The sequence below is a fragment of the Tympanuchus pallidicinctus genome, unplaced genomic scaffold, assembly GCF_026119805.1.
Source record: "Tympanuchus pallidicinctus isolate F22 unplaced genomic scaffold, pur_lepc_1.0 scaffold9, whole genome shotgun sequence".
Taxonomy (NCBI): domain Eukaryota; kingdom Metazoa; phylum Chordata; class Aves; order Galliformes; family Phasianidae; genus Tympanuchus; species Tympanuchus pallidicinctus.
Window position 1 is genome coordinate 5,415,044 of NW_026294813.1, and position 17,861 is coordinate 5,432,904.

General features: G+C 37.7%; 1 protein-coding gene across 7 annotated transcripts in view; it reads left to right on the forward strand.

The window, feature by feature from the left end:
* PDE4D (phosphodiesterase 4D) overlaps window positions 1-17,861 on the forward strand; it is a 570,552-nt gene that overhangs the window by 441,210 nt on the left and 111,481 nt on the right. For all 7 annotated transcript variants that reach the window (XM_052670429.1, XM_052670428.1, XM_052670420.1 and 4 more), the window contains one exon: window positions 13,382-13,573. In XM_052670429.1, coding sequence (XP_052526389.1) covers window positions 13,382-13,573 — 192 coding nt within the window. The remainder of the gene's footprint in view (window positions 1-13,381; window positions 13,574-17,861) is intronic.

Sequence of the window (17,861 nt, forward strand, 5' to 3'; positions counted from 1 at the left end):
AGGAGGAGGTGCTTGCTGAGGTGCTGGCATGTGGCTGTGCAGCAGGCTATGCCAAGCACAGATTTGGCCACTGTCAGGTTGATCTCCTTTAGACCTCAGTAATACTTAATCTGCTGCAATAATTACTACTGTTGTTGTTGTTGTTGTTGTTGTTGTTGTTTTAATTCCATCATTCCTCTGGGGAAAAAAAGATTATCTCACCTGAAATTTCATAATAATCTCACAGAAGTGTAGCATATCAAGGCTTTCCTTCACATTCTTCCTGTTCTTTCAAATGTTTCCTGTGAGAAAAGCAGCAATACTCATACATTTCTGCTCCAAATCAACTTTTTATAGCTTCTTAAAAAGCAGAGTTTCTGATATTCCCATTGCCCTGCTACTCCCAGTAGAACTAATTTTAGTCCTTACAAAATTTATTTTTTGCTACCAGATCTCAGCACTTCAAAAAGTATCCATTTCGCAGGTAGGGAAATGGAAGCACAGAAGGGGATAAAGTGATTCACTCAGGATGACTCATCCAGCGCCAGAACTGTTTTGTGTATCCTATTATCTTCCTTCAGTCCTGCAAAAGAAAAGAATGAACAAAGAATTTCCTGGTAGCTTATAGAGGAAAACAGCAGTGTCTCTCTCTCCCTCAGATGCCTGGAGGGCTCTGCATCTGTTTAAAGTTTCTACTTAAGAACTGAAGACTTTGTAAATTCTGCTCCAGAATCACAGTTGTTGTGACTGATTGTGCATGTATGATTGTGTCCGCTGTGGAGGGTACAGCACCATATGCGTGATGGGTTTATCAGGGCTCTGGGCATGAAAATCAAGTTTAGCTGAAAGGCACTGCTTGAAAGGCATTTTTTATTTGGCAAAATCGTTGATTATTCTGGGAACAGGGTAAAATAATTGGCATGCAGTGAAGTATAGCTGGAAATGCAACTTTTTCCTAAAGAAGCAATGTTATGCTCTCATGTTTTCAGTTTTATCCACTGGGGCATTAAGCTGACATTTCTCCTTCTCTGGCTGCTAGGTTGCACTTTGTAATGTTTCCAGAGTAATATGATCACCTCCTTGGCACCAGCAATTATGGCATGCCCTGTCCCAACCTTAGTAATGATGTCGATATCAAGAAAATAGGCTCTTGAAATCTAGTTGCCAAGCAGATTTTTGCGCGAAGTGAAATTAATCATTCAGAATTTTTCCTGAAAGACTGAAGTAACGTAACGCAAAAGATGCTCCTGATTTACTTAGTTTTTATTTTCTGTTCGTGAATGGATGGAATTTTAATCACTTTATCCCAAAACATTCTGTAGTTTAATCATTATGATTTGATGAAATTTAGTAATGCTTTTGACACACAGCCGTTTGGTGCTAGGGGGAAGGCTTCAGTCACATGTTGGGTGAGGAAAGGCAACATGCTTTTCCTGACAGAGAATGGCAGCAGCAGAAGCAGTTCCAGCAGGGAAGATGGTTGATGGATGAGCACATCAGAAAGCAATCAGTCTGCTCCCCTCCCAGATTCTTAATGTGAACTGGAGCACAGAGTTCAGTCTCTGAAATTGGCTTGTGTTTACAGATAACCTTGTAATTGATGGGAAAAGCCTGAATTGTCTTTGAATGTAGTCATATTTCTACAGATAAATATTTCTGTATGTAGTGGGCTGATTTGTAAATTTTAGATAGACACTGCTTTCTGGGGAAGAATGCTATATTTTATTTTGCAATGTAAAATGATTTTTTAACAGCTGAACATCACTCATATTTATTAAAAAGTGAGGATTTTCAGTTCCTGTTTCAATCCACTACATCAAATCTGCTCCCAGGCGGTGTAATACTAGAAAAAAATGCCTTATTTCATGTAGAGCCTGTAAGAAGATATTTGTTACCACATTCCTCAAAAGAGAGACTTTTTTCCTTAGCGAGATGTACTAAGCTGTGCATGTGGCATCAGGAAGACTAGCAGCTAGTGCTTTGTTTAATCTTGCTCCAAGTTAATTTGAGAATTGTTCTTCAGAATTTGTAGGCTTCTGCTCATCTAGGTATTTTAGCAAATTAGAGTTGCTTAACATGTAGTAATTTTACACCTCATAACATGTTTATATTTTGTTAACAGCTAACGCATTCTGTTATTAGCATTTGCTTTTTGGTTCCAACGATCATGTGCATAGTAGGGATCTCACAGTAAGTAAAATTTTATTGACAGTATAGTAGCAGGATAGGTTTAAGTGGCAACATATTATAATGCTAGTTAATCATAAAGAGATTATGGATGAGATGTTCTGATGATCTTGAAATCTGTAAAAGATAAGATCATTCAAACATGTCTTGTAACCAAAATGTTTTATACATTCATCTAAGTACTAGCCTTTAGAAATCAAATCTGCAGCACTGCGTTTAAAGTCTGAATGCTTTGGTAGTCCAATAGAATAGCTTCTGATAATCTACAGGAAGCTGGAAAAGAAAATTTGAGAAAAACAATGGCAAAATCAAGAGTGTAAAGATTAACCACATGAGGAAGCATATCTCTAACTGCACAGGTATGAACACAGTAGCTTCATATGCAGTTCATTACGGTTAAAAAATCAAGTAAAAGAGAAGGAAATATCAATATTAGAATTGTTTTAGGAACCTTTGTTTAGTTGTGTTGAGCATAAATATGCTGATGAAAACTTAAATTTTAAACTTTCATTGTAGTTTTATTTGTCTGAGTGCACAGAATGAATGTAGTTCAATCACAGAATTGTTTGAGTTGGAAGAAATTTTAAAGGTCATCTAATCCAACTTCCCTGCAATAAATAGAGCCACCCACTGCTAGATCAAGTTGCTCAGAGAGGTCCAACCTGACTTTGAATCTCTCCAAGGATGGAGTATCCACCACCTCCCTTGGCAACCTGTTCCAGCACTTCACCACCCTTATTGCAAAAAAATTCCAGTCAGTTTGAAACCATTTCCCCTTGTAGTATTGCAACAGATCCTGCTAAAGAGCCTGTCCCCTTCTTTCTTAAACCCTCCCTCTGGATACTGAAAGGCCACTATCAGGTCTCCCTAGAACCTTCTCTTCTCCAGGCTGAATAGCCCCATCTCTCTCAGCCTGTCCTTGTAGAAGAGGTGTTCCATCCCTTGAATCATTGTTGTGATCCTCCTCTGGACATACTCCAACAGGTCCATTTTTTTTCTCTCTTGTACTGAGAGCTCCACATCTGGGCGCAGTACTCCAGGTGAGGTCACTCCAACGCAGAGTAGAGGGGCAGGATCATTTCTCTCTCTCCTTGCTGGCCATGCTTCTTTAGATGCAGCCCAAGATCCAGTTGGCTTTCTAGGCTGTGAGGACACATTGCTGGCTCACATACTGCTTCCTATCCAGTAGTACCCCCAGGTCTTTTTTGGTAGTGCTGTGCTGTCATTTTCTCCATCAGTTTATATTGGCAGTGAGGGTTTCTGTGACCCAGGTGCAAGACCTTGCATTTAGATTTGTTGAACCTCATGAGGTTCAGCTGGGCCCACTGCTAGAGCTGTCTAGGTCTCTCTGGATGGCATCCTGTCCCTCAGGTGTGTCAACGTCAACACACAGCTTGGTGTCACCCACAAACCTGCTGAGGGTGCATTCGATCCCACTTCTTATGTCACTGATGAAGATGTTACAGACTACTGGTCCTAGTACTGACCCCTGAGAGACATAACTTATCTCTGATCTGTATCCGGACATTGAGCCATTGATCACCACTTTCTGAGTTTCGTCTTACAACCAGTTCCTTATCCTTTGAGTAGTCCATACATCAAATCTATATCTTTCCAATGTGGAGAGAAAGATGTGATGAGGGACCATGTCAAAGGCCTTACTGAAGTCCAGACAGGTGGTATCAGTTCTTCTCTTGTCCATTAAGGCAATTAAAGAAGGCCACTATGTGGGTATGGCAGGATCTGCCTTTGGTGGAGCCAGGCTGGTTACTCCATATCAGCTCCTTCCGTTTCATGTGCTTTAGCATAGCTTCCCAGAGGATCTGTACCATGATCTTCCCCTGCACAGAGGTGAGCCTAGTAATGAAGGTGGACCTCTTAAGTAAAGATATTTATTAGGCATTACAATAACATAATACATGATAAAAATAAGATAATAAAAATCAAGAAAAAAATTACCAAAAATGAGACGTTATTGTAAATTATAATTTGTTTTGGACTAGAGAACTAGTGATGTGAATTATTTTTCTGGATTCTTAGGTGATTTTACTCAAGGTCTACCATCAGTATCTGAAGGCCTAATAATATACAGTATGAGCACATACACTCAAGATATGCCTTGGCATCCTTCCACCTCAATCTCCTGACCTTTTTGTTTCCTTTAAAGGTTGCTTGTATGTGGCAGAACTGCAGCTAGGATTTCAGAGCCCAAATCGTGAATCAGACCTTGATAGCTGTAGGAGTGTAGGGATTTGGCAACAATTAATAATTTAATATATTTGTTAAACTAAATAAAGTGTACAAAAAACAGACAAAGAAAAGAAGCCCATCCCACAAATTACCAGTATAAATTACCAGTATGTAGAGAAGGGAAGTAAAAAGGCATCCAATGAATCAATTAAAAAAAAAAATTGTAAATTTAAAACTCAGAAACACTTAATACCTTCTGTTTTAAAGCTTTAAGAAATCTATGCTATGATTTAAGTGGCAATTGCTGCTAATGTATTCAGACAAGAGTTCTTGTACAGGTAGAATTCATATTTAATTTATTGCCAACATTATTTTATTGCAAATAGAGAAAGATTGCTGCTTGTCAAGTAAAATGATACCTCCTTTTCATAGAGCTTCCATTGGAATGTAGAGCAACACATTGTTAACCCTAAAAAGACAACTGCAGCTTTTCTTATCTTGTCCATTACTGTCTACTCTTCTCGTATTCTCTTGTTTATGAGTGCACATCACAATGGTAAAAAAAAACAACCCACATCTTATCTTCTGTGTTCCAGGCGCAGTTCTTGTATACATATATGCAAGAGTGAGGAACAGCTAGTTTCTCCTATCAGCTTCTGACTAGAGTACTCTTTTCCAAAGATTTCTGACACTAAGCACAGGGCAGGTGTAACCGTATCTTCTGTAACCACACTGAGTGTTTGTTGCTCTTGAGGCTATATACGAAGGCTTCATGCAGTTTTTTTCAGGAATCTTCCCGACCCATGGCAGTGTTAGGCCTGGGGAAATATCTGATTCCTGTATTCTGTATGCTTTCAGCAATACTGCAGGATATTGATTTAAATATTTTATTTCTGAGGAATTGCCTCTTCTTTTTAAAGTGCTTGCTTCATCACCCAATTAACTGAGAAAGAACAGAAAAACAATTTGGCTGTTTCTGATAATGAAATGATTCTGAATTCACTGAAAGAGGGAGCTGAATTCTTTCATTGAATTGGATTTTCCTTCTGTGGCAATCCGTTTCTGATGTTACATTCATGTTATATTACATGTTTCCTGAAAGAAGGGCTTTCCACTAATATCTTAGGGGAGCTACATGTTAGGATTAGTCAATAAGCTTGATGGTTGGTTACATGTTTTATAAATTGAAATTAGAAATTTATAAATTATAAATTAGAAATTTTATAAATGTTCTGAAATGCTCTGAGGTTTGATTCCAATGCACTTAAAATAAAGGAATATTAATACCAATGGAATTTACTAATCCACAATGGGATTACTAGATAGAAAAATCACACAAAGCAACTTAAAGTTTAGAAACCCTACAGAGATTCCCAGACGTCTTCGAAAATAAGTTTGCATATTGTTTCTCCCACATTTTTTTTATTTTGCATTCTTGTTATGCTGCAATAAGCCAAATATTTCAGCTTCAAAGAGGCATCAAAACATCAAATCTGTGTAACAGTATCTGGAACCTGTGATTCATTTCTGTATGTTACATTAATAGAAATGTTGATTTGCAAGGACCAAATGCAGAGAATAAAGAATGCGAAGTAAAGGTGATCATCTTTGAGGAAAGAATAAAAAAAAAAAATAAAAAACGAGTCCTAAAATAAATAATTTTAAAATAAATAAAATATTATATAAAAATAAAATTATATAAAATTATATAAAATAAATATTTAAAATAAATAATTTTAAAAATAAAAATGAGTCCTAGTACTAGGGAGTAGAAACAAATGAATTTAAGAACTTCAGCAAAGTCTCTGTAGGCTTGTGTGCCAAATACTCAGAGCTGATGTTTCATTCAGAATTGCAAGGATGAGAAATACACCTTGAATTCAGTATCATGACACTGTTCAAAGCAAAATCCCCCAAAAGAAAGAATAGATATCACAGGAAGCTCCTTGCTTGGAAACTTCATATCAAATCATGCAGCAGTTTGTTTTGAGAGACTGGCTACATTTCCTAATCCTCTTGCTTGAAAATCTTGAGACGTGTTTTCTATTTGTCCGTTCTTTGGACTTTTAATACTAGCTTTAAGCCTTTCTCCTCTCTGAATTTAATGTCCTAAACAGGTACGCTGAGAGCAAAAGCCAAGTTACACTGCTGAAAGGAAATTTTATGAAACAGCGTATTTTCTTCTTTTGCCTGTAGTTTTGATGCTGGAAAATCTATCCACAGCGTATCTAAAAATGGAGTTAATCATAGAGCTCACTCGCTGAATAGTTTAACTGGAAACCCAAAGCCACAAGTGGGCAGTTGGTTTGAATTCTCAAATGTACAATGGTAAAATAAAATTCAGATGTAGGTCATACATTCCTTTTATTATCATTTGCTTACAACTCGCTGAACATACAAACAAGCAACAATGGTAACAGGTTTTGTTAACTGTGATACAGGGAAGATAAAAATACCAGTTACATCACATATATAAAGGATTTTTTTCTTCAAATTTGGAATGATGACAGGATAGTTCTTCTTGACTGTCAGTGTAAATATTTCTCTTTCTCTTCTTCCCCTTCCCCCCCCATTTCCTTCAAGTCTTTAGTTTTTGTTAGATGTGGAGGAGGAGACGGAAAAGAAAGTAGGAAGAGAAAACCAGATATGGTCTGTCTTGCATCACTGCATAGACACTGTCAGTCAAGAAACATTTTGAAAGGTCTTAGAGAGGGAATTAATGTAAGAAATACAATCTAAGAAATAAGAAATGGACTTCAGGCCTGCAACTCAATTATGTAAATACACTGATTTGTTTTTGCCTAGTTTTTTTTTTTCTTTTTTTTTTTTCTGATGCTGAAAGATAATCTGTTAAACATTTGCAATCCAGTTAGAACCTATAACAAGGGCTGATTACTGTCAACTTGTCTTATTTTGATAAAGGAAATACTTCTTTTTCCTCATTATTAAATTCTGGAAAACTATTTCTGGCAACAAGGGAAAAAACCCAGTCAGCTGTTGTATCAATTTAATACCTAGCTCATTAATAAGAAATTTTAAAAAATATCCAAGAGAAATCATAAAATCATAATCAAAGTTTTTGTCTGATCTAGTTAATTAATGTGATATGTGTCTAAAATCCATATTTAATAAAGAAATTTAACAATAACTTGGTGTATTAGCAAATCATAGGACAATTTTACAGTTGGATTTATTGAACTCAGTGAATGTAGTTTGTTTTAAGCTGAAACAGAATTTAACTGCCTAAAATACATAAAAGAGAATGCAGTTCTTCATATTCTCTTCAGGTAATTCCTGTTCCAGAGGAAAGACTGTTAGTCTTTATTTATTCCTTGCACATTCCTCTTCATTTATTCCTCTCTGACTGAGAGCTTGGGTCTGTCTTACTCAGAATGCTTTCTGGTAACATTATTTCAAGAAACTGTGCCTTGTTTAAAGAATTGTGTCACAACTGTTGGCTTGATTTTCACTGTAGCTGAAATTGTCTGCTAAAATAACCTATAATTATTACTGCAGAATAAGTCAATCATATCTAAGAACAAAACTACTATGCTTTGATTTGAGAAATCTTCACAATACATAATAATTAATATACAGAAGGCCTAAGAACACAGCCTACCTGTCATATCCCTTCTTACAGCCTTGCCCTACCCTGGACTTTCATACTGAACTATGAGAAATAGGCGCTTGTGGCCTTTGTCTATGGCCATTTCCTGAGAGAGCCATACAGGTGAGATGCCCACCTGGCATCTATGCCAAGTTTTCTCAGCTCAGGCATTCCAAGGGGCAAGTTGGGATTCTGCATTTGAGTGGATCATCTGATCTTTCCATTACTCTACTGTCTACTGGCTGTCTCCTCTATGTGTGAGCCCTGGCCTGGGGCACAAGCTGTAAATAGCTTGCTCTTTTCTTGGAGATGTAAATGAAGTTTTATTACTTTGGTTTTGCTCTAAAGGAGGCCATACCCAAAGGAGGTTGCTGCAGGGGATAGCTTCAGTGAATTACTGCTTTTAAGGAAAATACACCCATTCAGTCTGATGGGATTATTGCTTCCAAGTGGAAATACTGGACAGGATAGGAATTCTAGACACTGAGATGAGTATATAGATAACTGGGCAGATAAAAGGTTGGAAAGATTGCTTACCACTAGGACAAAGGGGTCCCATAACAGGAGACAAATTCAACTTGTTCAGGTCTTGCTTCATCCTATAATGTTAAAGATGGCCTTAAAAGATAAGGTGTCCCTGTAGGATCAGCTAATTTCTCTTCCTCCCCATAGCTTCCAAGGCAGGAGAGGCTGAATGTACTAATATCTCACTTACTAGGGGAACAGCAGGAATTCAATTGATACTCATAGAAGTCTCCTAAATACTTAATTTCTTAAAAAGTGGAGTTTTTCTTTTACTATTGCTAACTTCTCTACAAAAACAAACAAAAGAGAAGTCAAGAAGTAAAAAAATAAAGTTGCTAAGCTCTCAGTAGTAGGTAAGAGCAATATTAAGATTTTCTTTTCATCCTTTTCATCCATCTTGTACGTATTCAGTATGATGCTATTACTCCTTATGTAATGGTGAATAAAATTTTGTATGTAAGTTTTCTCCTTCCTTCATTTTAGCAACTTGCAGGGACTAGCAGAGAAGTTACTCAAGAATTTGGAAGAAAGTCTGTGGAGGGATTCTTTGAGAGATTCCTCACAGTGTGAGGAAGTTGTGCAGTTGCTCACACTGAAGCAGTGCTGCTGAGATATATGATCTTGAACCTGTCCGCAGATTCCCAGTATGTCTGAAGCAAATCATCAGTCATCAATCTCCCTGAAGATAGCTTGTGATGTTAGCACTTCTTGTCCTGTTAGGAGCATGGGAAGTCAGCCATGAAAGTTTACAAGTCGCTGAAGAGAGTTCATCACCTTTATCCCCTTCTCTCTACAGAACCTGGACAATATGTGGTGGGAAAGATGTGCAAACACAGTGAATAGCCAAAAAAGGAAAAAAGACTGATCTTCCATTTAATGCCATGTTTGCTGTCACTGAACACTGGATAAGACGGGCTTTTGAGTATTCAGTAACGTCATAACAGATTTAGTCAAAATGTGCATGTGGAACTTGCTGAATTAGCACTGTTTTTAGTAGCTTTTACATCTCTGCAGTTACAGAGCAGGAAAGCTCTTTGAACACAGAAATTCCTGTGAGGGTTCTGTGCTAGATGCTCCTGTCAGAAAACTGCAGCTCAGCTTTACATAAGTCATGCAGAGTGCCTGGTGCTGTCTGCAGATCCATGATATCTTTAAATGGGCATATTATGGGTCCGTGAAAAGGTAGCAAAACAGTTCTAGGACCCTCCTTAACAACTTCCATGCTCCTTCCTTTTTTAAGAGCCTCCTCTACCAAATAGTGCAAGGAGGCAGAGGATAACTAACAAAAGAAAAACATTTGGTTTATCACTGGTTGTTTTTTCATTCACAACATACTCTCACTGTAGTTTAAAATTTTACAGGAACGGAAAAATAAATATGAAGCAACCACATTCAACTTTCTGCAATTTCTGCCCAGGCAAACTAGAGAGTCTGTCCCATTCTGTATCTTAGTCTTTTTTTATCTTTTTTTAGGTGCATATAGAAAGAAAACAACTTGTTCTCAAAGTCTTGAGTTCCCCATTCTGATTCTCTCTTAACTTGATGCAAGTGTCTCCATTTCTTGCAAAAGAGACTCAAGATTCAGAGAAGGGAACACTTTATTTTCAACTTACTAAAGCATTTTTCAGTTAGATTTCTATAACCTTTTATGTCCAAAAGTGCTAGCACACCTCAGTAAGTTAAAGACACTTAACTACAGTAGCATTTTGGAAACTTTTTATACAGACACATTTTTGGCACACCAGTGCTATATTCACATTCATTCTTTTGCTGTAGCATGGAATGTTTCTTTTCATTATAGGTATTTATGTAAAAGATATCTTCGTTGAGCCAGATCCTAGCTAATATATCTGGATCCATTTCTTTACTTTTGACACCCATCTAGTGGACACAATAGAGTATCACAAAATTCCTACCACAACAGCTATGTGCACATCTTGCATATGCAGTTAGCTGGTGGGGCAAGCAGTGGGGCCTCTCAATGCCAACGAACTCTGATTTTATAGAATTGACTTCTCATCTTTTTATGGTCAATATTTAATAACCTGACAGTGAAGTCATTCATGGAAGCTTGGCCTTAGTTTTTGACTGGAAAAAAATAAAATTAGTAAGTGAATATTCATACTGTGTCACGAAAGGTGGATGAAAACCAAATCTGCAAAAAAAACTGCATGTTACTATAATCCAGTGAAATCTGACCACTTATGTGTTTGAATAATTAAGTCCATCATGAAGAAAATTAATTTAATAGACATTCCTTTTTTTGGCATTTTCCTGCTGAATCAGAGTCATGTTTATCTTCATTTATACCACCCTAAAGCTTTTATTTCAGGTTTTCTACAAGCTATATATATGTACATTTGAAATAATATTGTCTTTCAGAATTAATCTTGCTAAGCACAGGAGTAAATAACCACCTTCTTTTTTATATAAAACTGCATGCAATGTCTACCATTTTGTCCTTAGCAGAAAAAAATATGCAGACTGTTTTTGTTTAGGAGTTTGTGTTTCTTTGCATCTGTTTGAAGAAAATAATGTTATTATTTTGGCAATTAAGTAAGTGTCATGATTTTGAGTTCTTAAATGTTCCAAAACCTTAACTGGCACTGTATTTTTTTCTGTTCTTGAAATACTCAGGAAATCAAAAGAAATCAGTATCTTTATCGATGTCTTTATCAGTATCTATCAATGTTAATATTACTAGTGAGTAGTGTAGTCAGACTAGTGGTAATGGTAATATAGACATTAATGTATGGCCGTATAAGCTGCAAGGATATCTTATTTCTTTTTGTTATTTTATTTTTTATTTCTTTTTGTTACTGTTTCACCATTCACACTATCTTGTACATTCATCTTATCTAACAACAGTCACAGTAGTATTCATACTGACTTGCCCTTTGAAATATTTTTTCACTTTTTTGGGGGAGAAGGGGGAGCAGATCTCACAGTGATCAAAAGCAGGGAAAATGAAACAAAGAAAGGAGCTTTGCTTTGTCCAGAATCATTCAGCAAAGTGGTGGCAGAACTCTCATTCACTGTCATGCAGATTATGTTTTTTTTTTAGTTTGAAATCAATAATGTTATGTAATGAGAGTGTATTAGAAGACACAGAAGTAGTCTGACATAATTAAAAGAATTTCCCAAATTTGGGAAAACATATATGTCTTAGTATTAACTGCTAGTGAATTGTTTTGGAAACATCTGTTGAAGTTGATTTGTTTAATAATCTGTATTTATAACCTGTATTGGTCTATTAGAGTTTTTTTAATGCCTGATTTATTATACACTTTGATTACTTTGCTAACTGAAAAGTACCTGTTTAATGCCTGTTAGTAGCTCTTTCTTAATAACTTTTTTGAACAAAAATAAAATTGCTTTCTGAGGCAATATATAGGCAGTGTAGATTTATTTGATTAGTTAATTCAGCATGCAAAAAGGCTGGAGGAGTTCTGTCACTTCAGTGAAATATTACCACTGCTGACAAGGCAGCCTCAGGTCAGTGGTAGATAACAGCAAGAAGCAAGCTAGTGCAGAGAGTAGCTTGTACCTGCTGTGACATGTGCCAGGCTGAAGTCTAATCAAGAGCTGATATGTACCAACTATTTTCTCTTCAACTGCCCTTAGACATGATTGAAAACAGTGGGTTATCCTTCATGTGAACACTCTTTTCAAAAGATCTATTTTTAGAATTGTTTGTTAGATTCTAAAGCTTACTGACACTTAAAAAGTTATGTGATAGGTCCTTTTGTTCATGAATCATTCCTGTGTGCTGTAATAGCATTAGTATTTGTAAACCAAGGTCATACACACCTTTTCTCACATGCTTTAGAACTAAAATTTATCTTCAGTTTTAGAGATGCAATCAAGAGAAACAGATGTCCTTCTACTTCTGGCCTATTGGAATGTGCTCCAAAACATTCCAATGTGTCTGCTTAACATATGCAGACAAAATGTTGCTAATCAGTCATTCATGACTTCCAAGAGTCCATACTGCAACAACATGAAATCTAGAAACTAAGCTACATAATCCAAAAAGACTCTTGTCTGGTACCAAATACAGCTATCACACTGCTAAACAGCACGGATTGCCATGAATGCATCACCCAGCGCTGCTTACCCTGCTCTGGTTTCTAATTAATTGAGTCCCATCCAAGGTCTTTGTATGGATTTTCAGAGCCCTTTGTGGAGCTGTCTCTGTTTTTTTTGTGTGTGTCTCTCATGACAGCAGTGCTCTTTCGAACTACCAAACAATAACTATAAGTACTAGATTGAAACTGCAGAGTTCAAAGGTGTAAGACAAGAATGGCCGCAGTAGTCATTCTGTTTGGCAGTGATCACAGAGCTCATTCATTCATTCCAATTTCAAAATACTATCTCCCTCTAGTGCGTGCAAATACACATTATTCATGCTTGATTTATTGAGAAGAGACAAAATACATTCTTGAAGTACTTGAGTAGTAATGAAGTATGAGGAATGGGTACTCCATAACAAAAAGAACACCTGCCTCACTCCACTAGGAATTGGAGTAATGAGGGTCAACCTCAGGAGAGATGGGGCCTTAAGAAGAGAACTGTGTCATGTTCCTGATGCAGAGAGCTCATAAGCAATCAGCATACAGAGAAGCACATAGGTTCCTGTATTCCTGATAGTGGTTTGTTTTTTTCCACTACCAAGTTTAGTTTCCTTCACATTTATTTTTTGGTTATCAGCCATTGTACACTGTATTTCTTATGTACCTTGTTTTTGCATTAGCAGTGAAATTGACCAGATCATGATTTCTCCAATTAACGAGAATAAAATCTGCCTACTGATAAATTTGCCAGGAGAGTGTTCATTACTTTCAAAACTCTTATGCCTATGGCACAAATCTTTTTTTTCCTTTCTTTTTACAGTTTCGATGTGGACAATGGTACGTCATCGGGACGAAGTCCCTTGGATCCCATGACGAGCCCTGGATCAGGGCTAATTCTTCAGGCAAATTTTGTCCACAGTCAACGTAGGGAGTCTTTCCTTTACCGGTCAGACAGTGACTATGATCTTTCTCCGAAGTCTATGTCGAGGAACTCCTCTATTGCCAGTGATATGTAAGTACATTATGAAATTCTTTTAGCATATGTTTTGGGCTATAATTGTGTTAACATATTTCCAGCCACAAGAAATGTTTAAAATTCAAAGAGAATAATCAGTTGTGTTACTGATGTCATGGATATTTAGATAATTATTTCATTATTTATGCTTTATTTGTTTCTGCAGTATTTTGAAAGCTTATCTTGAAAATGTACTTGATGTGCTTATGCACTGTACTAACTTTGACAGAATACTGAAGGAAAACAGTACTGATTTTCACAACACTAAAGAGAACTGTGATATCTTGGTTATTAAGATTTTTTCAACTCAAGCTATACAAACTCTATTTCTGCTTCAAAATATTCTTTTTTTTTTCTTTTTTTCTTTTTTTTTTTTTTTTCCCCCATTTATTTAGAGTAGGTATTTGTAAGTTTTTAGATATAAGATTTACTACTTGTCGTAGAGTCACAGAATGGTTTGGGTTGGAAAGGGCCTACAAACCATTCCAGCCCGCTGCCATGGGCAGGAATACCTTCCACTAGACCAGGTTGCCCAGGATCCCATCCAGGCTATTCTTGAAAACCTGCAGGGATGAGCATGCACAACTTTTCTGACAACTTGTTCCAGCACCTCACAACTCTCGTAGTGAAAAAATTTCTTCCTTTTAACTAATCTATATCTACCCTCTTTTAGTTTAAAACTATTACCCTTTCTCTTATCAACTACAATACTTGATAAAGAGTCCCTCCTCATCTTTCCTGTAGGCTCCCTTTAAATACTGAAAGATCACAACAACATCTACCCCGACCTTTCTCTTCTTCACCCTCAGTTCCCTCAGCCTGTTTTCAAAGGGGTGGTGCTTCAGCTCTCTGATCATCTTTTGTGGCACTCTTCTGGAAACATTATTAATGTGTTCCATGTCTCCCTTCTGCTGGAGAACCCAGAGCTGAGTGCAGTATTCCAGATGGAGTTTCATGAGCATGGTCTAGGGAAAGAAGATCACTCCCCTTTACCAGCTAGCTAGATTTCTTTTACGATAGAATAGGATAGAATTACAGAATATATTCTGAGTTAGAGGGAATTCACAAGGATCATTAAGTCCAACTTGTTGCTCCACACAGGACCATCCAAAAATTCAAATCATATTAATAAAAACAGAATGTCCTGAGTTAGGTGGGGCATCAACCACCTTGCTAGGAAGCCTAATCCATTATTTGACCAACTTCACAGTATAAAAATTTTCCCAGTGCCTAGTCTAAAACTCCTCCAACAACTTTGTGCATCATGCCATCAGTGCCCAGCAGCAGAGCTCGGCACCTCCCTCTGCTTCCCCTCCTCAGGATGCTGCAGGGAGCAGTGAAGTCATCTCTTCACCTCCTCTTCTCCAGACTGGACCACCCAACTAACCTCATTCTCTTCTTACAGGACATGCCTTCCAACCCTCTGCCAACTGTGTTCCCTCCTCTGGACACATTCAAGGACCTTAACACTCTTACATTGTACACAGTATTTAGATTGGGCTGCATCAATGCTAAATATAGCATGAGAATCTCTTGTTTTGCCAGTGTGGTTGTGCTGTGTTAATGCATCTAAAAATGCAGTTTGCCCCGTGGCTGCCAGAGCATACTTCTGGCTTATGCTTACCTGTGGGCACCAACACCCCTAGGTCCCTTCCTGCTGCATTGCTCTTCAGCACTTGTGTCCCATCTGTGCCTGAATCTTGCATTGCTCTGTTGTAGGTGCAGCATTATCCTTAGCTGAGGTTCTTGCTGCTGCTGATGACAGCAGGGTTGGTCTCTACTTTCTGGTAACAGGTGATAGGAGAAGGGGAAATGGCCTTAAGTTGTACCAGGGGAGGTTTAGGTTGGATATCAGAAAAAAAATTCTTTACAGAAAGGATTGTTAGGCACTGGAATAGGCTCCCCAGGTAGGTGGTTGAGTCACCATCCCTGGATGTGTTTAAAAATCTTTTCTGGATATGGTGTTCAAGGATGTGATTTAGCAGTGGGTTGTTAGAGCTAGAGTAGTATGGTTAGGTCGTGGTTGGACTTGATGATCTTGAAGGTCTTTTCCAACCTGAGAAATTCTATGATTCTATGATTCTATAATTGCTCAGGGCTCCAGTGTCTCTAGAACCAGGACAAGCTTGACTTTCTGGGCTGCAAATGCTCACTGCTGGCTCGAGCTAACTTTTGCATCTACCAGTGCTCCCACGTCCTTTTCCACATAGTTGCAGGCCTGTACTTACACAGCTTGTATTCATGTTTGAAACTGCTCCAACCCAGATGCAGGAGCCTGCACTTGGCCATGTTGAACTTTATGAGGCTCACAAAAGCTGAGCTCTCAAGCTTGTCTAGATCTCTCTTGATGGCATCCATTCCCTGCAGCATGTGGACCACACCACACAGTTCGGTGTTGCTAGCAAACTTACTGAGGATGCACTCAGTCCCACTGTCCATGTAAACGACAGAGATGTTAAACAGCACTTGTCCCAGTACTGACCCTGGAGGAGCACCACTAGTCACTGGTCTCCACCTGGACATAGAGCTGTTGACCACAGCATTTGAAATGTGACCATCCAGCCAGTTCCATTCATGAAATCAATGTCTTTCCAGCTTAGTGAAAAGAATGTTGTACAGGCTGTATCAAATGCTTTGTCCTAGTCCAGGTTGAAAAATTAATAAATTTGAGAGAGGCAAAGGAGAAGATCTTTGGAAAGTTATTCTGTCCTCGTACTGAAGTAGTCTATTTTTTCTGTGTTATGCATTTCTTCTGTTAGTGAATCATAATTTGCTAATATGTGTAAATGCCAGATTGGATGGATAGAGGAAGTTAGATGATTGTGAAATACAGTGAAAACATGTTAAATACCCATCTTCTGTCACCTGAAAATTATAGAAATCAAGAATTTTTGTTCATTTGTTTGCTTAATCTTCTACAAATTTCACTGCCAAATAGGTGTTTATGGCTCAATTATGAACTTTTATGAACAATTATGAATTATGACCATCCTTATAAGAGTTTCCTAGTGAATAAGGATGTAGAAAGCATTAAAAATCCAGCATCAATATAGAAAAAAAGCCAACAATAAGCATCCTCTTTAAAAAAAAAAAAACAGCCAACAGACAGCACTAGTATTCAAAACAAAGGAAATTGGTTTTCATAATGAGTGAAATTTTATGTGATACTTCGCTCATAATCATTATAATTGGAGATTCCTATTCTCACCTTATGTTTTGTTCTTAGAAGTGTTAATTAGACCATCTATTTATAACTTTCTTCCTAAGTAAGTGTCAAGATGAACACAGCTCATGCCTTTGTTTTGGTTGTTTAAGGTCCATCACCAGTTAAGTTTAGTAGATTGAAGTACTTTTAAGCTTTGTTCCTTTTGTGACCAATTTTGACTGAGACAAAATGAATAAGACCATGCCCTGTTGCCTTATAATTAACAAAAAAAAGTTTTCAGTTTGTAAATGGAGACCCTCATCAAGGAAGCCTTTTTCTGACATGTAATATTTCTTACAGATGTACCAAAGTTAAGCTTTTGGTGCTGCACTCTTGTAAGGATACCATTTAGGAAGTTTTTTACATTCAGGCAGGCAATCCAGGTCATTGCATTGCTCAGATGAGTCATTTCAATTTAGAATTCAATTAGTGTTCTGTCCTTGCACTCATAATCCTCTTCTACATTTCCTAGAATTCTGGGTAATATTTCAGCACATGAAAATAAATTGAATTAAAAAATTAATTACTGAAACACTGAGCACACTTTCTTCTTTGGATATTTGTATCTACTCTTGACCCTTTCTGGGTTCAGGACCCTGAACTTTGGAACAGCGAACTTTAAGCTGTTCAATGGATTGTTGGCCAAGATCTCTTGAGATGCTGCCCTTAAAGACAAAGATGTTGAGGAGAGCTACCCTTCAAGGATGCCCATCTGAGAGCACAAGAGCTCTCCATCTCTGAAGAGCTCTGAATAAGAAAGCGGGAAGAGGAGGCAGGAAACCGGCATGGCTCAGCAAGGATCTGCTGGGCGTGCTGAGGGAAAAGAAAGGTGCATACAAACTCTGGAAACAAGGGCATGTCACCTGGGAAGAATACAAGGATGCCATCCAGGCTTGCAGACATGGGATCAGGAAAGCCAAGGTGCAGGCAGAACTGAATTTGGTGAGGGATGTGAAAAACAATACGAAGACTTTCTACAGGTACATTGTCCAGAAGAGACTGGCCAATACAAATGTACCTCCTTCGGTAAATGTAAAAGGAGAACTGGCTGAAGAGAAGGCTGAGGTACTGAATGAGTTC